The 17,015-nt window shown below is 39.3% G+C and overlaps 1 protein-coding gene across 2 annotated transcripts; it reads right to left on the bottom strand.

Annotated features, from left to right (window-relative positions):
* Positions 1-97: 97 nt before the first annotated feature.
* Mss51 (MSS51 mitochondrial translational activator) lies at positions 98-16,461 on the bottom strand. Of its 2 annotated transcripts, XM_090346558.1 has the most exons (8): positions 15,545-16,461; positions 6,470-6,711; positions 5,850-6,005; positions 4,262-4,386; positions 3,495-4,061; positions 2,787-2,880; positions 2,317-2,504; positions 98-1,920 (listed from the first exon to the last, which is right to left on the bottom strand). In XM_090346558.1, exons 2-8 carry the CDS (start codon positions 6,685-6,687, stop codon positions 1,910-1,912), a joined length of 1,359 nt encoding a protein of 452 aa, XP_090202684.1. In that variant the 5' UTR covers positions 6,688-6,711; positions 15,545-16,461; the 3' UTR covers positions 98-1,909. The 2 variants fall into 2 exon arrangements, with proteins under 2 accessions (XP_090202684.1, XP_090202685.1); XM_090346559.1 differs by lacking the exon at positions 98-1,920 and having other exon boundaries at positions 2,309-2,504.
* Between the last annotated feature and the right edge of the window lie 554 nt (positions 16,462-17,015).

The following is a 17,015-nucleotide window of genomic DNA, read 5'->3' on the forward strand; positions in this document are numbered from 1 at the left end:
TATATAAATATAAACCTATTAAGTATACTTTAGCCTCTTTCTATCATGAAAGGACACAATATAAAAGATCCTTCTGTAAGCCAGAAAATGAGAACTCATCAGATACATCAACTGCTAGAGCCTTGAACTTTGACTTCCTGATTTCAAAAACTCCCTAGAAATATATTTCTTATAAACCATCCAGTTTATACTTTTAATAGAAGCCCAAAAGAACTAAGATCATATTAATCCTATTTCACCGATATATATACATATATATACGTATATATATATGTATATATACATATATATATACACGTATATATATATATACACACATATATATACACACACGTCTGTCCAATGCTACATTATCTTGGTCACTTTTTTTTCTTTTTCTTTTTGCCAGTCCTGGGGCTTGAACTCAGGGCCTGAGCACTGCCCTTGGACTTTCTCAAGGCTAGATAGAGCTCTACTTAAGTCATAGCACCACTTCCGGCTTTTTCTGTATATGTGGTACTGAAGAATCAAATCTAGGTCTTTGTGCATGCTAGGCAAGCACTCTACTACTAGGCCAAACTCCAGCCCTCTTGATCACTTCTTATAGAAGTTTATCTTGGGACACATAGATATTTGATGGTTGCCTCAGGAGTCATATTTCTACAAAAACCCAAAGCTGACCAGCTGGCTAGGTCCCATCTACAATATGATCCCAATCTACTTTCCAGCCTTCATTTATATTTAACCACTCAATGTATTCTCCCTGTTTTTTGCCTTAAAACTTCTGTTCCCAGGGTCTATTTGTAATGTCTTACCCTCTGTTCCATAACATTTTAATCAACAATATCACTATCATTTACCAAAGTTATCACTATTTTACTCAGCCTCTAGTCTCTCTTATGTTTCCTATCCCAGATTACACTTTGTAATAAAAGTCTAACTGTATACATATTATTTCTTTTCCTAGGTTAAGAATGAGGACAGATTTCATTCACTTTTCTGCCTCAAAGCAACAATACCATGTTTCATTTAATAAATACCTCAGTTTTTATGTTTACTTTTTGATGTATTGGAGACTGAAATTAAGGGGTTTTCACTTGATAAGCAAGTATTTTACTGCTTCAGCCATGCCTCCAGTCCTAATTAAAAGTTTTGAATGAATAAGTGAACTCTAACATTTCCCCCACAGAAACAGACAATAAAAGTACAAATGTATATGTGTCACGGTATCAGATTTTATGGCTATGAAAGTCATGGAATGGTTGTATAAATAAATATCTAAGGACTTTCCCACTCCTGAGAGTATGATAAGAGTAACCCAAGACAAATTTGTGGTGGTATAGCAGGCAGAGTTGATACTAAACTTCCATTGGCATGAAAGAAACCTCTACTATTGAGGTTTTATGCAGATGAGAAATATTTGCTAGTACTAGAAATAAAGCAAACAGTGACTTAAAAGGTTCCAGAGTGGCTAAATGCAGTGGCAATTATCTTTAGTCCCCATACTTAAAAGACTAGGACAAGATAATTGCTAGACCTCGAGAGTTCTGAATCAGTTTGGACAACATATACAAAAAAAAAAAAAAAAATCCCTAATTTATTGTAGAACAAAGTTGACAACTCCACTATATCCAGGTGAAATCTGATATACCCTGAGATAAGTAAGTACAATACCAGGGCTCTCTCAAGTCAGAATCTTCCCCCTCCTTACCCTTAAAAAAGACAGAAGGGCAAAGAGACATTTCTCCAGAAAAAAATCAGGAAATAGGATCCTTACACCAAAAACTTCTTGACTCGTCATTAATACTTCCATTTTTAAGTTGGAATTGTTACACCAGAAAGTCTTTTGTTGTTGTTGTTGTTGTTGTTTATTTTTAGAAAGAAGAATCAGGACATTCTCATTCTTGTCTTCAGTATCATCCATTTCTGTTCAACAGGTACCTTTCACACAGAGGAAACTATTAGGAACTCTAGATTCTCAATTGCTCGATACCAAGTAACTCTAATCATTACTTTGACTAATCTCTTCGTCTTTTTTTTCCTTTTGAAATAGTTTCTTGTTATGTAGCCCAAGTTAGCCTTTAACTTGTGATCTTTCTGCCTCAGCCTTCTAAGTGCTGGGATTACTGACATGTATTACTATACCCAGCTATTACAAGCTCTAAGAAATGAGCTCTCATTCAGTTTATTTGAGTGTTGAATGAAGTTAAGGATATATTTCAAAGTTGGTCACCATCTGAATCAACAGGGTAACTTCATCATAGTCTTTTCATTTCTCCGGTATTCAGTGAGGATCTGGTTTAGCTATTTAAATCCCACCATGTAATATCTAATTACCTTTCTTTAGCTGGCAGGAAGAGTTTCCAAGAAACATTATGTAGTAAGCACTGCAGTATACTGGTTGCTTGTTGGGATTAGAATAGACCTGTTCAGGTTTGAGAGATGTGAAAGGATTAGCTCCGTAGCCAATGATGTGTGTATCCAGGTCCATTAGGATCTGTAAAGAGGCTGCTAATTCCTGTTGGCTGTGGGAGAAAAGAAATATTGCTCTACTATTATGAGAAAAGAATAACAATTGCTTTAGAGCATGACATTTCTGTGCTTATCAAGCCTGGACTAGACTATGCCTTCCTCCCAAAATGTCTCACTAAATCTCTGGTTAAGTACCACAACTTTTGTTCTAATAAAATAAGACACAGGGGAAAGAACATCTCTCCAGACAAAACATGGGCACAAAATGAGCTCCTATGGCTAAAGATATATATAAGTGAACCACAGAAGTATCATAAATAGGAAAAGATCAAAACCTGTAAAGCGTAATCAACGTAGGGATCTCATAGTCACGAACCAGCAGTAGAGTAGGTAGCCAAGATTCCATCAAGTGTGGGGAAGCATGGAAACCTACAGAACCAGAATGGGAATGAAAATGTAAAGGCAGGAGGGAGGGTGGGGGGTGATTTTTTGAGCTAGACCTTAAGAACAAATAGGGGTTTTTTGTTTGTTTTTGGTTTTTTTGTGAGTCCTGGTGGTTGAATTGGCCTAGGCCTTGGGCACTGTCCCAGAGCTCTTCAGCTCAAGGCAACTGACCTACCCTTGAGCCAAGCCCCACTTCCCGTTTTTTTTTTAAGAGGCTAATTGGATATAAAGAGTCTCAGGTTCTTTTGTGCGTGGGCTGGCTTTGAACCTTGAACCTCAGATTTCAGCCTCCTAAGTAGCTAGGATTACAGTCATGAGCCACTGGCACCCAGGATAGCAAAATAGTTCTTCAACAGTGTCTGCCCCAACCCTCATGTTACTCATTCCCAATATTTATCAAGATCATCATGATACACAAGATTCTTTTCTACCCTCTCTAAAATTTTCAACCCAGTGTTGAAACACTGGGAAACAATCATCACATTATTGTGATTAATGAGATCAAATATAAAGGGTTCCAAAGACAGGAGATGTAAGAAGCAAAATGGAAAATTCTCATGGGAGCCAACAAGCACTTCTCTGAAATCAATGGCTCTTACCTGGATGGAATGCCACCACCATATCTGGATGGGCTATGTGCCCAGTCTCTACCTGCTCCTCCCAGAAGTCATGATAGAGTCCTCTGTGGCCACTAAGCTGAACTGTGCCAGGTTCCAAGGATGAAGCTGAGGTGCTCTGTAAAAAGTCAGTAGCAACATCCACACCCACCATGATTACATGAAGGCCAAGGTGTCCTGGAAACATGTATCCAAGTTCATTGTAGTCCCCAGAATGGGAGAGAAATGTCTCCACATGGGAAGCACCAGCCACATGCAATGTGCAGCCTCCAGTCTTCCCAACATCTATTTCCAGAGCCCTAAGCCCTAGGCCCAGTGTCAAGGGCCGTGACAAGACATCTGTCAGCAGCCGTTTTAAAGAGCCCTTTAGGACATCTGGCTCTGGCCTTGGCCTTTCTACACTGGTCCACAGAGTAGTCATAGCATGACTACCTAGCACAGCATTCAATATGGTATCCAGCTGTAACTCCCTCATTGAAAACCAGGTATCCCAGTCCTGTACAGTTTCAGCAGCCCATGGCCAAGGTCCTGATGGTAGGACAAAATCACCTGAGGGGAAGAAGAAATAAGAAGTGACTTAATCTCACCTGGCTTCAAAATTTCATTTCTCATTAATGATCACTAATCCCTCCATGATTTCTCTTCTCTAATTCCTCAGTTTTTTTCCTATAATAACATGCTTGCATATTTTTCTCTAAGAACAACCATTTATGACCATTATGGCAAAGTTCATAACATCAGCATTCCACCTGTGACCAGAAGCCATTCCATGAGACGATCCAAGGCCACGAGACCAAGTTCATGACAAACCCTTCTGTGTTCTGGCCAGTCTGATCTCTGGCACTCTGGACCACAGTAGTAGACATTTCTGCACCTAAGAGAATGGGCCACAAAAATAGATGTTCTTATACCAATAAGATACCTGCATCTAAAAGAAACATCTAAAAGAAATATGGAAATGGGTACAGAGAGGAAGAACAACTGAGGAAGTACCAACTGTAGGAACTGATTTGGCAGGGCAGGCAGATGTGACTGGGAATGCAATTACATGCCAGCATTACTTCATATCATCAACCATCAGGAATAGCAAAATTTTACATTTCTCTCTCTCTCGTCTTTTTGTTTTGTTTTGTTTTTTTTGGTGTGTCATGGGCTTTGAACTCAGCCTAGGCACTGTCCCTGAGCTCTTCAGCTCAAGGCTATATCACCCTACCCTTGGGCCAAACCCCACTTCCTGTATTCAAGGGGTTAAATGGAGATAAGAGTCTCAGGTCCTTTTTTACCCATCTGGCTTTGAACCTTGATCCTCAGATCTCAGCCTCCTGAGTAGCTAGGATTACAGGCATGAGCCACCACCCAGCTTATATCTCTTTTGAAAAAAAAAAAACAAAAACCAACAAAAAATTGCAACTACTCTCTTGAAACAGGCATGGTTTAACCTTAACTTTTCCAAAAGAGATTGTAGTTTTTGTTTTGTTTTTCATGGGTCATGGGGCTTGAACTCAAGTTAGGCATTGTCTCTGAGCTCTTCAGCTCAAGACTACCACCCTACTTTTTTTTTTTTTTTTTTTTTGCCAGTCCTGGGCTTGAGCTCAGGGCCTGAGCACTGTCCTTGGACTTTCTCAAGGCTAGAGCTCTACCACTTGAGCCTCAGCACCACTTCCGGCTTTTTTTCTATGTATGTGGTACCATGGAATTGAACCCGGGTCTTCGTGCATGCTAGGCAAGCACTTTAACCACTAGGCCAAACTCCAGGCCCCTACTTTTGAGTCAACCTCCACTTCCCATTTTCTAGAGATTAATCGGAGGTAAGAGTCTCAGGTTCTTTTGTGCTAAAGCTAGTTTCGAAACTCAATCCTCAGATCCTGAGATCTGAGTAGCTAGGATTATAGGTGTGAGCCACTGCACCCAGTGAGATTGTATTTTTTTTTTCCTTTGGCCAGTTGTGGGGCTTGAACTCAGTGCCTGGGCACTGTCCTTGGACTTTTCTCAAAGCTAGAGCTCTACCCTTGAGCCACAGCACCACTTCCAGCTTTTTTCTATGTATGTGGTCCCAAGGAATCGAACCAGGGTCTTCATGCATGCTAGGCAAGGACTCTACCATTAGGCCAAATTCCTGGCCCTGAGATTGTAGTTTTAACCCTTGAGGATTCAAGAAGAGAGTCTGGAAGTGTCTCCCACAGCACCAAAACTAAGAGAAATTAGCACTGTGCTCTAATTTCTCTGTAGCTTTTGTTATACAAAATCAGGAATAAACTTAAAACTTAAACCTTAAAATTCAAAGCTTAGCATAGAGTTACTTCCAAATGTCTCCCCTATTAGCATACAACAAATCACCTCTTACATCGTCGGAGAACCTTGGAGTCTGAAAGGCCACTAGGCAGTGCTCTACAATGAGCACAAAATCGGAATGTGTCCTCCATCTTTTGGAACATTTCTTTAGGACATCGAAATCCAAAGTCTGATGCAGGTTTACCCCCATCTACTACCAACCTGTAAAGACAACATTTAAAAAAAAAGTGCTGTAAGGAAAAGGGTATCTAAAAATCTCTTCGATCCCATACCTTGTCTCCTATTCAATTTCACATACTTTCATTTTATATCATTTCTTACTTAAGCAAATTAAATTTCTAGCTGGGCGCAGTGGCTCATGCCTGTAATCCTAGCTATTCAGGAGGCTGAGACCTGAGGATCCAGGTTCAAAGCCAGCCCAGGCACTAAAGTCTGAGACTTATCTCCAATTAATCATCAGAAAATCAGTAGTGGCACTGTGGCTCAGGGACAGTGCCCAGGCTCAAAGATAAGTCCCACAGCTGACAAAAAATAAATAAATAAATAATATATATATATCTGTCAAAAGTCAAAATGAGAAAATCCCTAAATAAAAGTATCCAACATATGCCTAATTACTTCTACCACAGACAGTAAGTCTCTCTCTCATAGAATTGATCACTCACTTAAATTCGTCATAGCTTTTCATGTTCAGCTTTTCAAGGATCAGCTGGGATAGGCCAGGAACATTACTGTCCAAGGAGAAGAAGCCAAGGGCATCAATGCTAGGACCAGGTTTTGAGAGGGTTGGAGCTACTGGAGTCACAACTGTGGATGGGTTCCCAATCATAGGAGCATCTGATGAAAACTTCTTGTGCCTTCGTCTCTGAGAACGTGGAGCCATGGCCTGTCCAAAGATACCTAGGGACTATATTCAAAACAAATCTAGAATGAAATTTGTCAAACTGGACATATGGTGATTTTAGATGCTGACCTTTAACCTCTTATTTCAGTTTATTAGACCCAGATCAGTAAGGTTTAGTATTCTTGCATTATTGATCACTATAGGAAAGTGCGGAAAGATTTAGAAATTATATATGAATATAATTTACATGATTGTAACAGATGAAGTTCTAGATCTAAATATACATTAAATATGTAGAGAGGGAAAAACTGACAGCAAGAGAAGGAGTGAAGATGTCCAAAAAGAAATGTACTCTTTACCTGACTTATGTAACTGTAACCCTTCTCTACATCACGTTTATAAAGACAATTTCAAATTTTTAAAGATGCATAGAAAAGCCAGGCTCGGTGGCTTATACTTGTAATCCCAGATACTAGGAGGCTGAGATCTGAGGATCAAGGTTCAAAGCCAGCCTGGGCACAAAAGGACCTGAGATTCTTTTTTTTTTTTTTGCCAGTCCTGAGCGTGAGCTCAGGGCCTGAGCACTGTCCCTGGATTTTTTCCTCAAGGATAGGGCTCTACCACTTGAGCCACAGCACCACTTCTGGCTTTTTGCTATATATGTGGTACCGAGGAATTGAACCCGGGTCTTTGTGCATGCTAGGCAAGCACTCTACCACTAGGCCAAACTCCCGGCCCACATGGACCTGAGATTCTTATCTCCAGTTAACCTCTAGAAAACGGGAAGTGGGGCTTGGCTCAGGGACAGTGCCCAGGCCGAGTTCAAGCCCCATGACCCACCAAAAAAGAAAAAAAATGCACAGCAAAAGATGTAGCAGAGCTCTAACAATGACTACATGACTCTGAGTAGGGAACTGGACTGATTAGGAAGACTTCAAGCTTATCTGTAATATTTATTTTTCTGTAGGGAGACTATATTGGTGTGTCTGTGCGCGCACACATGTGCGCGCACTCACAAACACACGTGCGCGCACACACACACACATGCTCTTCAACTCTGGGCTCGTGCTCAGCTTGCTTGCTTAAAAGGTAGCATTCTAGGACAGGAGCAGAGCCTAGTGGTAGCGTGCTTACCTATCATGCACAAAGTTCAATACCTCAGTATCCCATACAAAGAAAAAGCCAGAAGTGGTGCTAGAACTGTAGCCTTGAGAAAATCCAATGACAGTGCTCAGACCCTGAGTTCAAGCCCCAGAACTGGCCAAAAAAAAAAAAAAGGCATTCTACTACATGAGTCGCACTTCTATTCCTACATTTTACTGGTTACTTGGAGATGGAGTCTTTCAGATTTTTCTGCCAGAGCTGGCTTTGAACCTGGATTCTCAACCAAAATTTTGGTTGTCCAGAACTACCATCAATGGAAGAATTAGCTAATCTAATCTGATTGATGAGATAAAATACTTATCAACAATAAATCAAGAAATACAATCTAAATACAAAACAAAAGGAGCATCACAATGCGAAGATTTATGTAGCCAAAATAAATCAGGCAAATTAGGAAGATAATTTCCAAAACAGATTAAGTTCTGAAACAGAATTAAGACCATATTCATCCACTACGTAGCTGAGACACTATGACATTCAACTTAGCTGTCTCATTTTCTCCAGAAACTTTCAAAAAGGCTGAATAGACCCAAGAGACCACAGTTGAAAAAAAATTTTTGGTTGATTGTGGGGCTTGTACTCTGGGCCTGAGTACTGTCCCTGAGCATTTTAGCTCAAGGCTAGCACTCTACCACTCTGAGTCACAATACAACTTCCAGTTTTCTGGTGGTTAACTGGAGATAAGAGCTTCACAGGCTTTCCTGCTTGGGCTGTGATAATCAGATCTTAGACTCTTGAATAGCTAAGATTACAGGTATGAGCCAGAGGTGCCCAACAACACTGAAAAAGGTTTAAATATTCATTAATTCCACATATATTTATTAATTTATAGATAAAATCTCTTGCAAAATACAAAAATGAAAACAAATGTGTATGTGTGTGTGTATACTTGCTGGTTGAGGGTTTATACCTGTAAACAATACTTGGAAGGCTGAAGTAGGAAGACTGCAAAGTCAAGGTCAGTCTGGAGTATACAGCAATCTGTCTAAAAAAAAAAAAGAAAGAAAGAAAGAAGCTGGGAGCTTATGGCTCACTCCTGTAATCCTAGCTACTCAGGAGACTGAGATCGTGGTTCAAAGCCAGTCTGGGTACCATGAGACTCTTGTCTTCAGTTAAGTATCAGAAAACTGTAAGTGGCTGGCTAAAGTGGTAGAGTGGTAATTTGAATGAAAAACTGCTCAGGGACAGCACCCAGGCCCAGAGTTCAAGCCCCATGACTGACAAAAAAAAAAAAAAGTACCTTTCATCTAAATAGTGAGCTTAGATCTAAGCAATAAGGTACTATCTACATTCTTTAGTGAAACTAAAGCCGTAATGGGAAATCAAGAGAGATTCTGTTTAGTAGCTCAAGTATTTTGGAAGACTTTATAAAGCAGGTAGCAGTTGGAATTGATCTTAGATTTAACACTTTGAATAAATAAAATTGGGAAAAAGGAATTCTAAGTACAGAGAAGTATTCAGCATGACTGTAGAAGACAAGAACAATCTTGGAAGTAACAAAATAGTTGACTCAAGTTTGAATGTAAAGTCTAAAAACTTAGAAGAGAGCTGGAAGCATGGCCTGGTGGGAGAGTGCTTGCCTAGCATACACTTATCTCTGGGTTTGATTCCTGGTACCACACACACAGAAAAAGCCAGAAGTGGTGCTGTGGCTCAAGTGGTGGAGCTCTAGCCTTAAGAAAGCTCAGGCCCTGAGCCCAAGCCCAGGACTGGCAAAAAAACCCAAAACCCCCTCAATCATTAAAAAAATAAATAAAAATAAAACCTTAGAAGAACTGCCAGGCATGGTGGCTCATGCCTGTAATCCTAGCTACTCAGGAGGCTGAGATCTGAGGATCAAGAGCAAAGTTCAAAGCCAGCCCAGGCACAAAAGATTTTGAGCCTCTTATCTCCAATTAATCACCAGAAAACGGGAAGTGGGGCTGTGGCTCTAGGGGTAGGGCAGTAGCCCTGAAAGGAAGAGCTCAGGGACAGCGCCCAGGCCCAGAGTACAAGCCCCAAGACCTACAAAAACAAAACAAAACACCAAAAAACAAAAAACAAAAACCTTAGAAGAACTATAAAAGCCTTAGAAGAAAAATCTATAAGGAGCTGGGTGCCGTGGCTCACGCCTGTAATCCTAGCTACTCATGAGGCTGAGATCTGAGGACTGGGGTTCAAAGCCAGCCTGAGCACTAAAGTCCTAGGACTCTTATCCCCAATTAATCACTAGAAAATGGGAAATGGGGCTGTGGCTCAGGGCAGAGCGGTAGCCTTGAACTGAAGAGCTCAGGGGCAACACCTATGCCCAGACTTCAAGTCCCACAACTGACAAATAAAAATAGAAAGAAAGAAAGGAAGAAAGAAAGGAAGGAAGGAAGGAAGGAAGGAAGGAAGGAAGGAAAGAAAAAGAAAATCTATGAGGAAAGCTTCATTACATTGACTTAGGAATAGTTCCTTAGATTTGACACCAAAAGGACAAGCAACACAACAAAAAATAAGCTAAATTGTACTACATTAAAGTTCAAACCTTTTGCGAATTAAAGGACACTATCAAGCAGGAGGTATAGGATTATTAGTACATGTGCCTAACATGTAGAAAGCTCTGGGTTCAATCCCCACCATCCCCCAAAATAAAAATAAAACACATTATCATGGTGGTTCACATCTATAATCCTTGTTATTCAGGAGGCTGAGATCGGAATACCACAGATCTAAACCAGTCTACACAGGAAAGTCTATGAGACTCTTTATTTAGCCATTAAAAAAAGCTGGAAGTAGGGCTGTAGCTCCAGTGGTAGAGTCCTGGCACTGAGCACAAAATGTTAGAGACAGGCTGGGTGCTGATGACCCACACCTATAAATCTATCTATTTAGGAGGCTGAGATATAAGGATCATAGTTAGAAGCTATCCAAGGCAGAAAAGTCCCTGTGAGACTCTCATCTCTAATTAACCACTCAAAAACTAGAAGTGGAATATGGTTCAGGGACAGTACTCAGTCCCTGAGTTCAAGCCCCAGGACTGGTAAACACACAAAAAGATACTATTAACAGAATGAAATGACAAACCACAAAAATGGTAAACATATACAAACAGTATATCTAGGGAATTAATATCTAGACTATCTAAAGAACTTCTATAACTCAACACTGAAAGAAAAAATATAACTAAAATCCAATGAGGTACTGGAATAAACACTTTTTTCCAAATATATGCAAATGTCCAATAAGTCATTAGGAAAATGTCAGTTAAATTACAATGAAGTCTCCATAGGATGGTTCTCCTATAATCTCAGCTACTCGTGAGGCAGATATTAGGAGGATTTGAGTGGAGGTCAGACAAGGTAAAATGTTAGCCAGAAACCATCTCAATAAGTCAGGCATGATGGCCTACACATCTGTGGTCCCATTTATACAGGATGCCACAGCTTGAAAGGTCATCATCTGAGGTTAGTTAGGGTAGAAATTTGAAACTTTCATCTAGAAATACATACAGGAAAAAAATTGCTGAGGAAGACACAAAAGTGCTACAACACTTGCCCAAAATGCATGAGATCCTCAAGTAAAACCCTGGTATTGACAAAGGAGAAAAATTTTACAATAAGACATAACTTCACACTAAATAGAGTGGCTATATTAAAAAAATTGTAAATGTTGATAAGGATGGATATATAGCAATCAAAAGTCTTGTGTACTGGTGGTGGTAAAAATCATATAGACACTATAGAAAAAATGTAAAAGTTCTTTAGAAAGTTAGACATATAATTAATATATGATTACCAGTAACTTTATTCTTAGCTATATAACTCAAATAATTTAAATGGATAGCTTAACAAACACATGTCTATAAATGCTCACAATAGCACTATTGTGAACAAATGGTAGAATGGATAAGCAAATTGAGATTACAGATAGACACAGAAGACAGATATATATGAATAACATTTAGCCATAAAAAGAAACACAATACCAATACATGCTACATTGTACATGAATGCCAAAACTTAAAAAAAGCAACCAAATGGTTACATGTAACATTACTCCAATTATATAAAATATCAAGAATAAATAAACTCAAGAGACAGAATGCAGACTGGTAGATGCTAGGGCAGATGGGAAGTGCTTTACAATTACAGGGTTGTCTCTGAGGGGTGAAAAAATATTCTGGAACTACACTGAGTAGTGTTTATAAACACTGCAAATGTTCTAAATGCCATCTTAAAAATATTAATTTTGCTATGTGAATTTCACCTCAACTAAGGAAGGAAGGTGAGGAGGGAAAGGAAGAAAGTAGAAGGAAAAAACTTATCTGTAGACAGTAAGGCTAAAAGCTATTAATATCCTGGGTAGGGAGTGTGGCCTAGTGGTAGATTGCTCACCTAGCATGTACAAAGCCCTGGGTTCAAAGTAGTGCTGTGACTCAAGTGGCAGAGCTCTAGCCTTGAGCAAAGTGTCCAAGGGGCCAGGCGTGTTGCCTACTGGTAGAGTGCTTACCTTGCATGCATGAAGCCCTGGGTTCAATTCCTTGGTACCACATACTCATAAGAAGTCAGAAATGGTGCTGTGGCTCTAGTGGCAGAGCACTAGCCTTGAGCAAAAAGTGTCCAAGGACAGTGCCCAGGCCCTTAGTCCAAGCCCTAAGACTGGCAACAACAAAAACAAAAATTTATTAATACCCTGCTCTACAGTCTCTAGACACAAAAAAATGATACAAGATTAAGAAAAAACAATGGCAGTGCTTGGTTTTACTGTGAATAAGATATCATAAGTTCGTATTATGGATCATGTTTTGTTATAAAAATGGCCTGACAGGAAGTAGCACTGGGGCTCAAGTGATAGAGCACTAGCCTTGAGCTGAAGAGCACAGGAACAGTGCCTAAAGCCCAGAGTTCATGCCCCATGGCCAGAAGAAAAAAAAAAAAAAAAGGCCTGACATTTAATCTTTCTTGACCAATATTGTTAAGAGAAACAGCCAGGAACTATCTTTGACTTGAAACAAGTTTAAGGTTCTTAAATCCAAACCTTTTAGCTGCAATGGAAGCCAGCTGAAAGCCAAAAGTACTGCCTCAACTGCATTTTCAAAGGTATCTTCCTTCAGTAATAAAACTCTTGGCAACAGGAAGGTTGGCTGAACTGGCTAAAAGTCAAAGGGAACGCAATGCTTGGGGTAGAGAAGTGGTTATGGTGAAATCCCTAATACAATAATCTTCTCTAGGTTAGAACACACTGATGGATCCACAGCACAAATGTGGAAGTGTTCTGGCAAGAAGATTAGCAATGAGGTATTTGCATTCCTTTCTTCTTTTCCTTTCCTTCTCTTCCCTTTCCTTCCCTCTCTGTTTGCCTGCCTCTATCTATCTATCTATCTATCTATCTATCTATCTATCTATCTATCTATCTATCTAATTATACTCATGTCTGATTTTGTGTTCTCCAAGCCTAACCAGTTTCCTTGGTCCTAACTTTTCCACCAAAGGACCTGGCTGCTCCATGTTCAAGAGATATAAGCACTTTGAGAAAAAGAAAAGCTAGAGGGGGCATAAATAAATGGTTTCCCTCATTTGTCATAACCAGTAAAAACTTTGGGCTCTACTAGCAGAGATCTGCAATAGAGCAAAACCTTGATATATAAGGCCATATAGTATGAAGCTAATTGAAGGACCTCCAGGATACTGAAACAAAAGCCATATAATGAATGATTGTTGTCCTTAATGTACTATGTTATCTTTCATCTCCTTTGCTGTCTCTTGGGTATCTCATATTGTTACAGTATCTCACTTTGTTATCTGATATATTGAATTTATTTGTATTTGGTTATTTGAAATTTGATAGGGAAGGGGGGAAAACCAAGACGGGTGGTGGGTGGTGGGTGGGGGGAAAGGTGATGGGTACCAAGACATGTGAAAGGGTATCAATGTATGTGAATTAATGCACCTTCTATCTAGCAAATATCATGTAACCCTTTTATTAATTACAATAAAAAATTATAAATTAAAAAAAAGAATAAAGCCAGAAAGAATTGCAGCAAGCACTAAGAACGAACAGAGTTCATTCTACCCTACCTAGAAAGGGAATCACTTTTTCTAGCTATCCTCAGTGACTGAGGAATTTAATTTATTCTCAGCCCGTAAGAAAACAAGTAAATCTTTGTATGACATGAAGCATTGCTAAGACAATATGAACTTGGATGGCAAGAAAAATTCTACACTTACCTTAAAATTAAAAGCTGAAGTAGTAACCTCTTCCTAGACAAGTTTCTTCTGTTTTTCCTATCAACAAAAGCCCTAACTTTCACCTAAGTCACAATAATTTTCTCACTATCTCCAGATTAGAAGGGCCCAGTTAAATTTCTCTACCAACAAACACCAAACAACCATGGAAGGTGAAGAGAAGGAGCAATGAAGCTCCTTACGAGAGATCTTCAAAAAGGCTATGAAAGTATCAAAAATGAGAATACATAAAAAATGTGGCTATTAAGACTATATTCAGCTGCTTAATCGGTGATTAACACTCCTTAGGGTGATAAATACTTTACTGAATTATAAACTAAGCAAGCAGACAGGTTGATGAAAAAGTAACTTACCCCTGCTAAGCCCTAGGCTTCCTTCCTTCTCTCCTCCAAGTGAAGTGAGTGCTTGATCTCCTCCGATCTAGATAGGGGTTTACTTGCAGCTGTTCCTTCATATCACCTTCTCTGCAAACTGCTGAAATGCTGGGTCCTCGTGATTAAGTATGCCCTAACTACCAAACAGACAAGTCTGAATTCTCTCTAATGAGGTAAGAAAGGATCTGGACCCCTGCCCAAGGACTACTCTCCTTCTGGGCCTCATTATCTGCCAAGACAGCTCAAGATACTGTCAACACTTCCAAACTCAAAAAAAGCCAAGAGAGTTGAGGAAAGATGAAACCTACTCAGACTTATTTCAAGACAGTATTTCTGTTCTCAGTTTACGGCTTCACAAGGAACAAAAATCTCTGGGGATTAATTAAAGAAGCTATGTCACTGGAAAAGGAAGGCATTAGTTCAAACTCCTGAAGAGTTCTTGATGCTCTCTAGACCCAGGGTGAGTTCCTCAAGACCCAAGACCTTTTGTAGCAAAATAAACACTGGTGAAACAGAACATAGTAACAGCCAATCTAAGCTTAAATACAAATAAAATTACCCAAGAAAGCAGAAAAGAAATGGCCACTTGATGGTACAAAAATAACTTCATTGAAAGGTAAATATGCAGAATTTGTAGAATTCGCTTCTCCAGGGGCCTGGAATATGGCCTAGTGGTAGAGTGCTTGCCTAGCATGTACGAAGCCCTGGGTTCAATTCCTCAGTACCACATGCACAGAAAAAGCTGGAAGTGGTGCTATGGGTCATGGTTGCCTTATTCTTTCTGGCTCAAGGACAGTGCCCAGGACCTGAGTTCAAGCCTCAGAACTGGCAAAATATAAAAAAAAAAAAAAATTAACTTTTCCCAAAGGAAGTAACTTAAGGTATTTCTTCACTGAGTGTCATTAATGACATTCTACTTCCTTATTTTAAGAGGAATACTTCTAGAATAGTAAAATAATTTGAATTAATGACTAAAAATAGTTTCTAGGAATAGTAAATAGAAAAAATTCAACTATCTTATTCCTTCATCTTAGCTACCTAATGCTTCCAGCTAGAGTTGTAGGCTATATCAAAACAAGTTAGAGCACTGATCGTACATGAATAACTACAAGACTGGACTTATTATATCTGATCCTAGCTGTCACTTACCTGCTTCCGTAAACATCATCAAAGTAGGAAACAAAACCTCTGGCAATGAGGTCCTGATCAAACAAATCCAGTTTTGTTGCAGAAAATGGATTGTAAAGGAAGTCCAGACTGTACAAAGAATACATTACAAGCAGGGAAGATGAAAAATATTGAAACGTTATATAAATTACATAAACACCATAAATTATGTAAAAATATGTACAAAGGAAAATCATTTATGTTATGTACAAGCTTTCATTAAATATGGGTGATCCTGTTTTTGTTGTTCAGTGTCAGGACTGGGGCTTGAATTCAGGGCCTGGTTACTGTCCCTGAGTTTTTTTTACTCAAGAATAATGCTCTATCACTTGAGCTACTAACTCCTCTTCCAGCCTTTTGATTGGTAATTAGAAATGTGTCTCACAAACTTTCTTGCCTGGACTGACTTTAATCTGAAATCCTTAGAGCTAAGCTTCCTGGGAATGTCCCACTGGTGCAATCTTTTGATCAAAGATTCCAGGCCAACTTCAGACTTAACTGGCCTCAAAATTAACTATAAATCTCAAAGCAGTTAAGAGCCCTGTTACTATGGCTGAACTATGTAAGAGGCTGAGGATTTAGCTTTGCTAATTCAAAGTGTCATTGGTTGAGTGCCTGTAGCTAGTCTTGGACTAAGAAAAAACCCACACCCTGAGTTCAAACCTCAGGAATGACACAAAAATGACTGTCATTTTTGCTTGGCTTGGTGGCTCACGCCTGTAATCCTACCTATTCAGGAGGCTCAAATCTGAAGACTATGGTTTGAAACCAGCGAGGTAGGGAAGTCTATGAGACACTTATTTTCAATATTCTATTCAGAAAAAGCCAGAAGTAGTGCTATGTCTCAAGCAGTAGAGCACTAGCCTTGAGAAAAAGAATCTCAGGGGCAGAGTCTAGGTTCAAAAACTGGCACGGGGGGGGGGGGTGTCATTTTTTAATATAAAAGAGAATGACAAAAACATTGGTGTTTATTTTACTGTTGCTGCTACTCAAATTGATATACATTTTAATAGTATCAATTCAAAAAGACTTGAAGTTTTGACAATTTTCCTTCATTATGAATTGCAATAAATACTTTAGATATTTAACAATGGTTTGTTGTGAAACACTCATGAAGATGGGCTACAAGCTCCATGGTGGATCATGCTAACTACACTTAGGAGGCTGAAGTTGGAAGATAATGCAGTTCAAAGTTGTTGAGTTATAGAACAACAGAAAATGAAAGGGGGGAAGAGAGAGAGAAAGAAAGAGAGAGGAGGAGGGAAGAATGGAAGGCAAGAGAGAGGGAGGGAGGGGGAGGAAGGAAGAAAGGAGATAGGGAGGGGGAGGGACAAAAGGAGGGTTTGGAGAGGGAAAAAGAGAGACAAGAAATAATTTCTATTCACTAGGTAACAAAGTCTATAAAGTTAGGCTAAGAGATGATGACTATATATTTTTTTCTGAATTCTTCCAT

Source organism: Megascapheus bottae, chromosome 15 (assembly GCF_031878675.1).
Source record: "Megascapheus bottae isolate mThoBot1 chromosome 15, mThoBot2.hap1, whole genome shotgun sequence".
Taxonomy (NCBI): Eukaryota; Metazoa; Chordata; class Mammalia; order Rodentia; family Geomyidae; genus Megascapheus; species Megascapheus bottae.

Coding starts and splice junctions, on each gene's coding strand:
- Mss51 (XM_090346558.1), bottom strand. CDS start 6,687: ATGGCTCCACGTTCTCAGAGACGAAGGCACAAGAAGTTTTCATCAGAT. Junction 4,062..4,261: donor GGAATGGCTTCTGGTCACAG/GTGGAATGCTGA, acceptor TCTTCCCCTCAG/GTGATTTTGTCCTACCATCA. Junction 2,505..2,786: donor ACGTTGATTACGCTTTACAG/GTTTTGATCTTT, acceptor TTTCTCCCACAG/CCAACAGGAATTAGCAGCCT.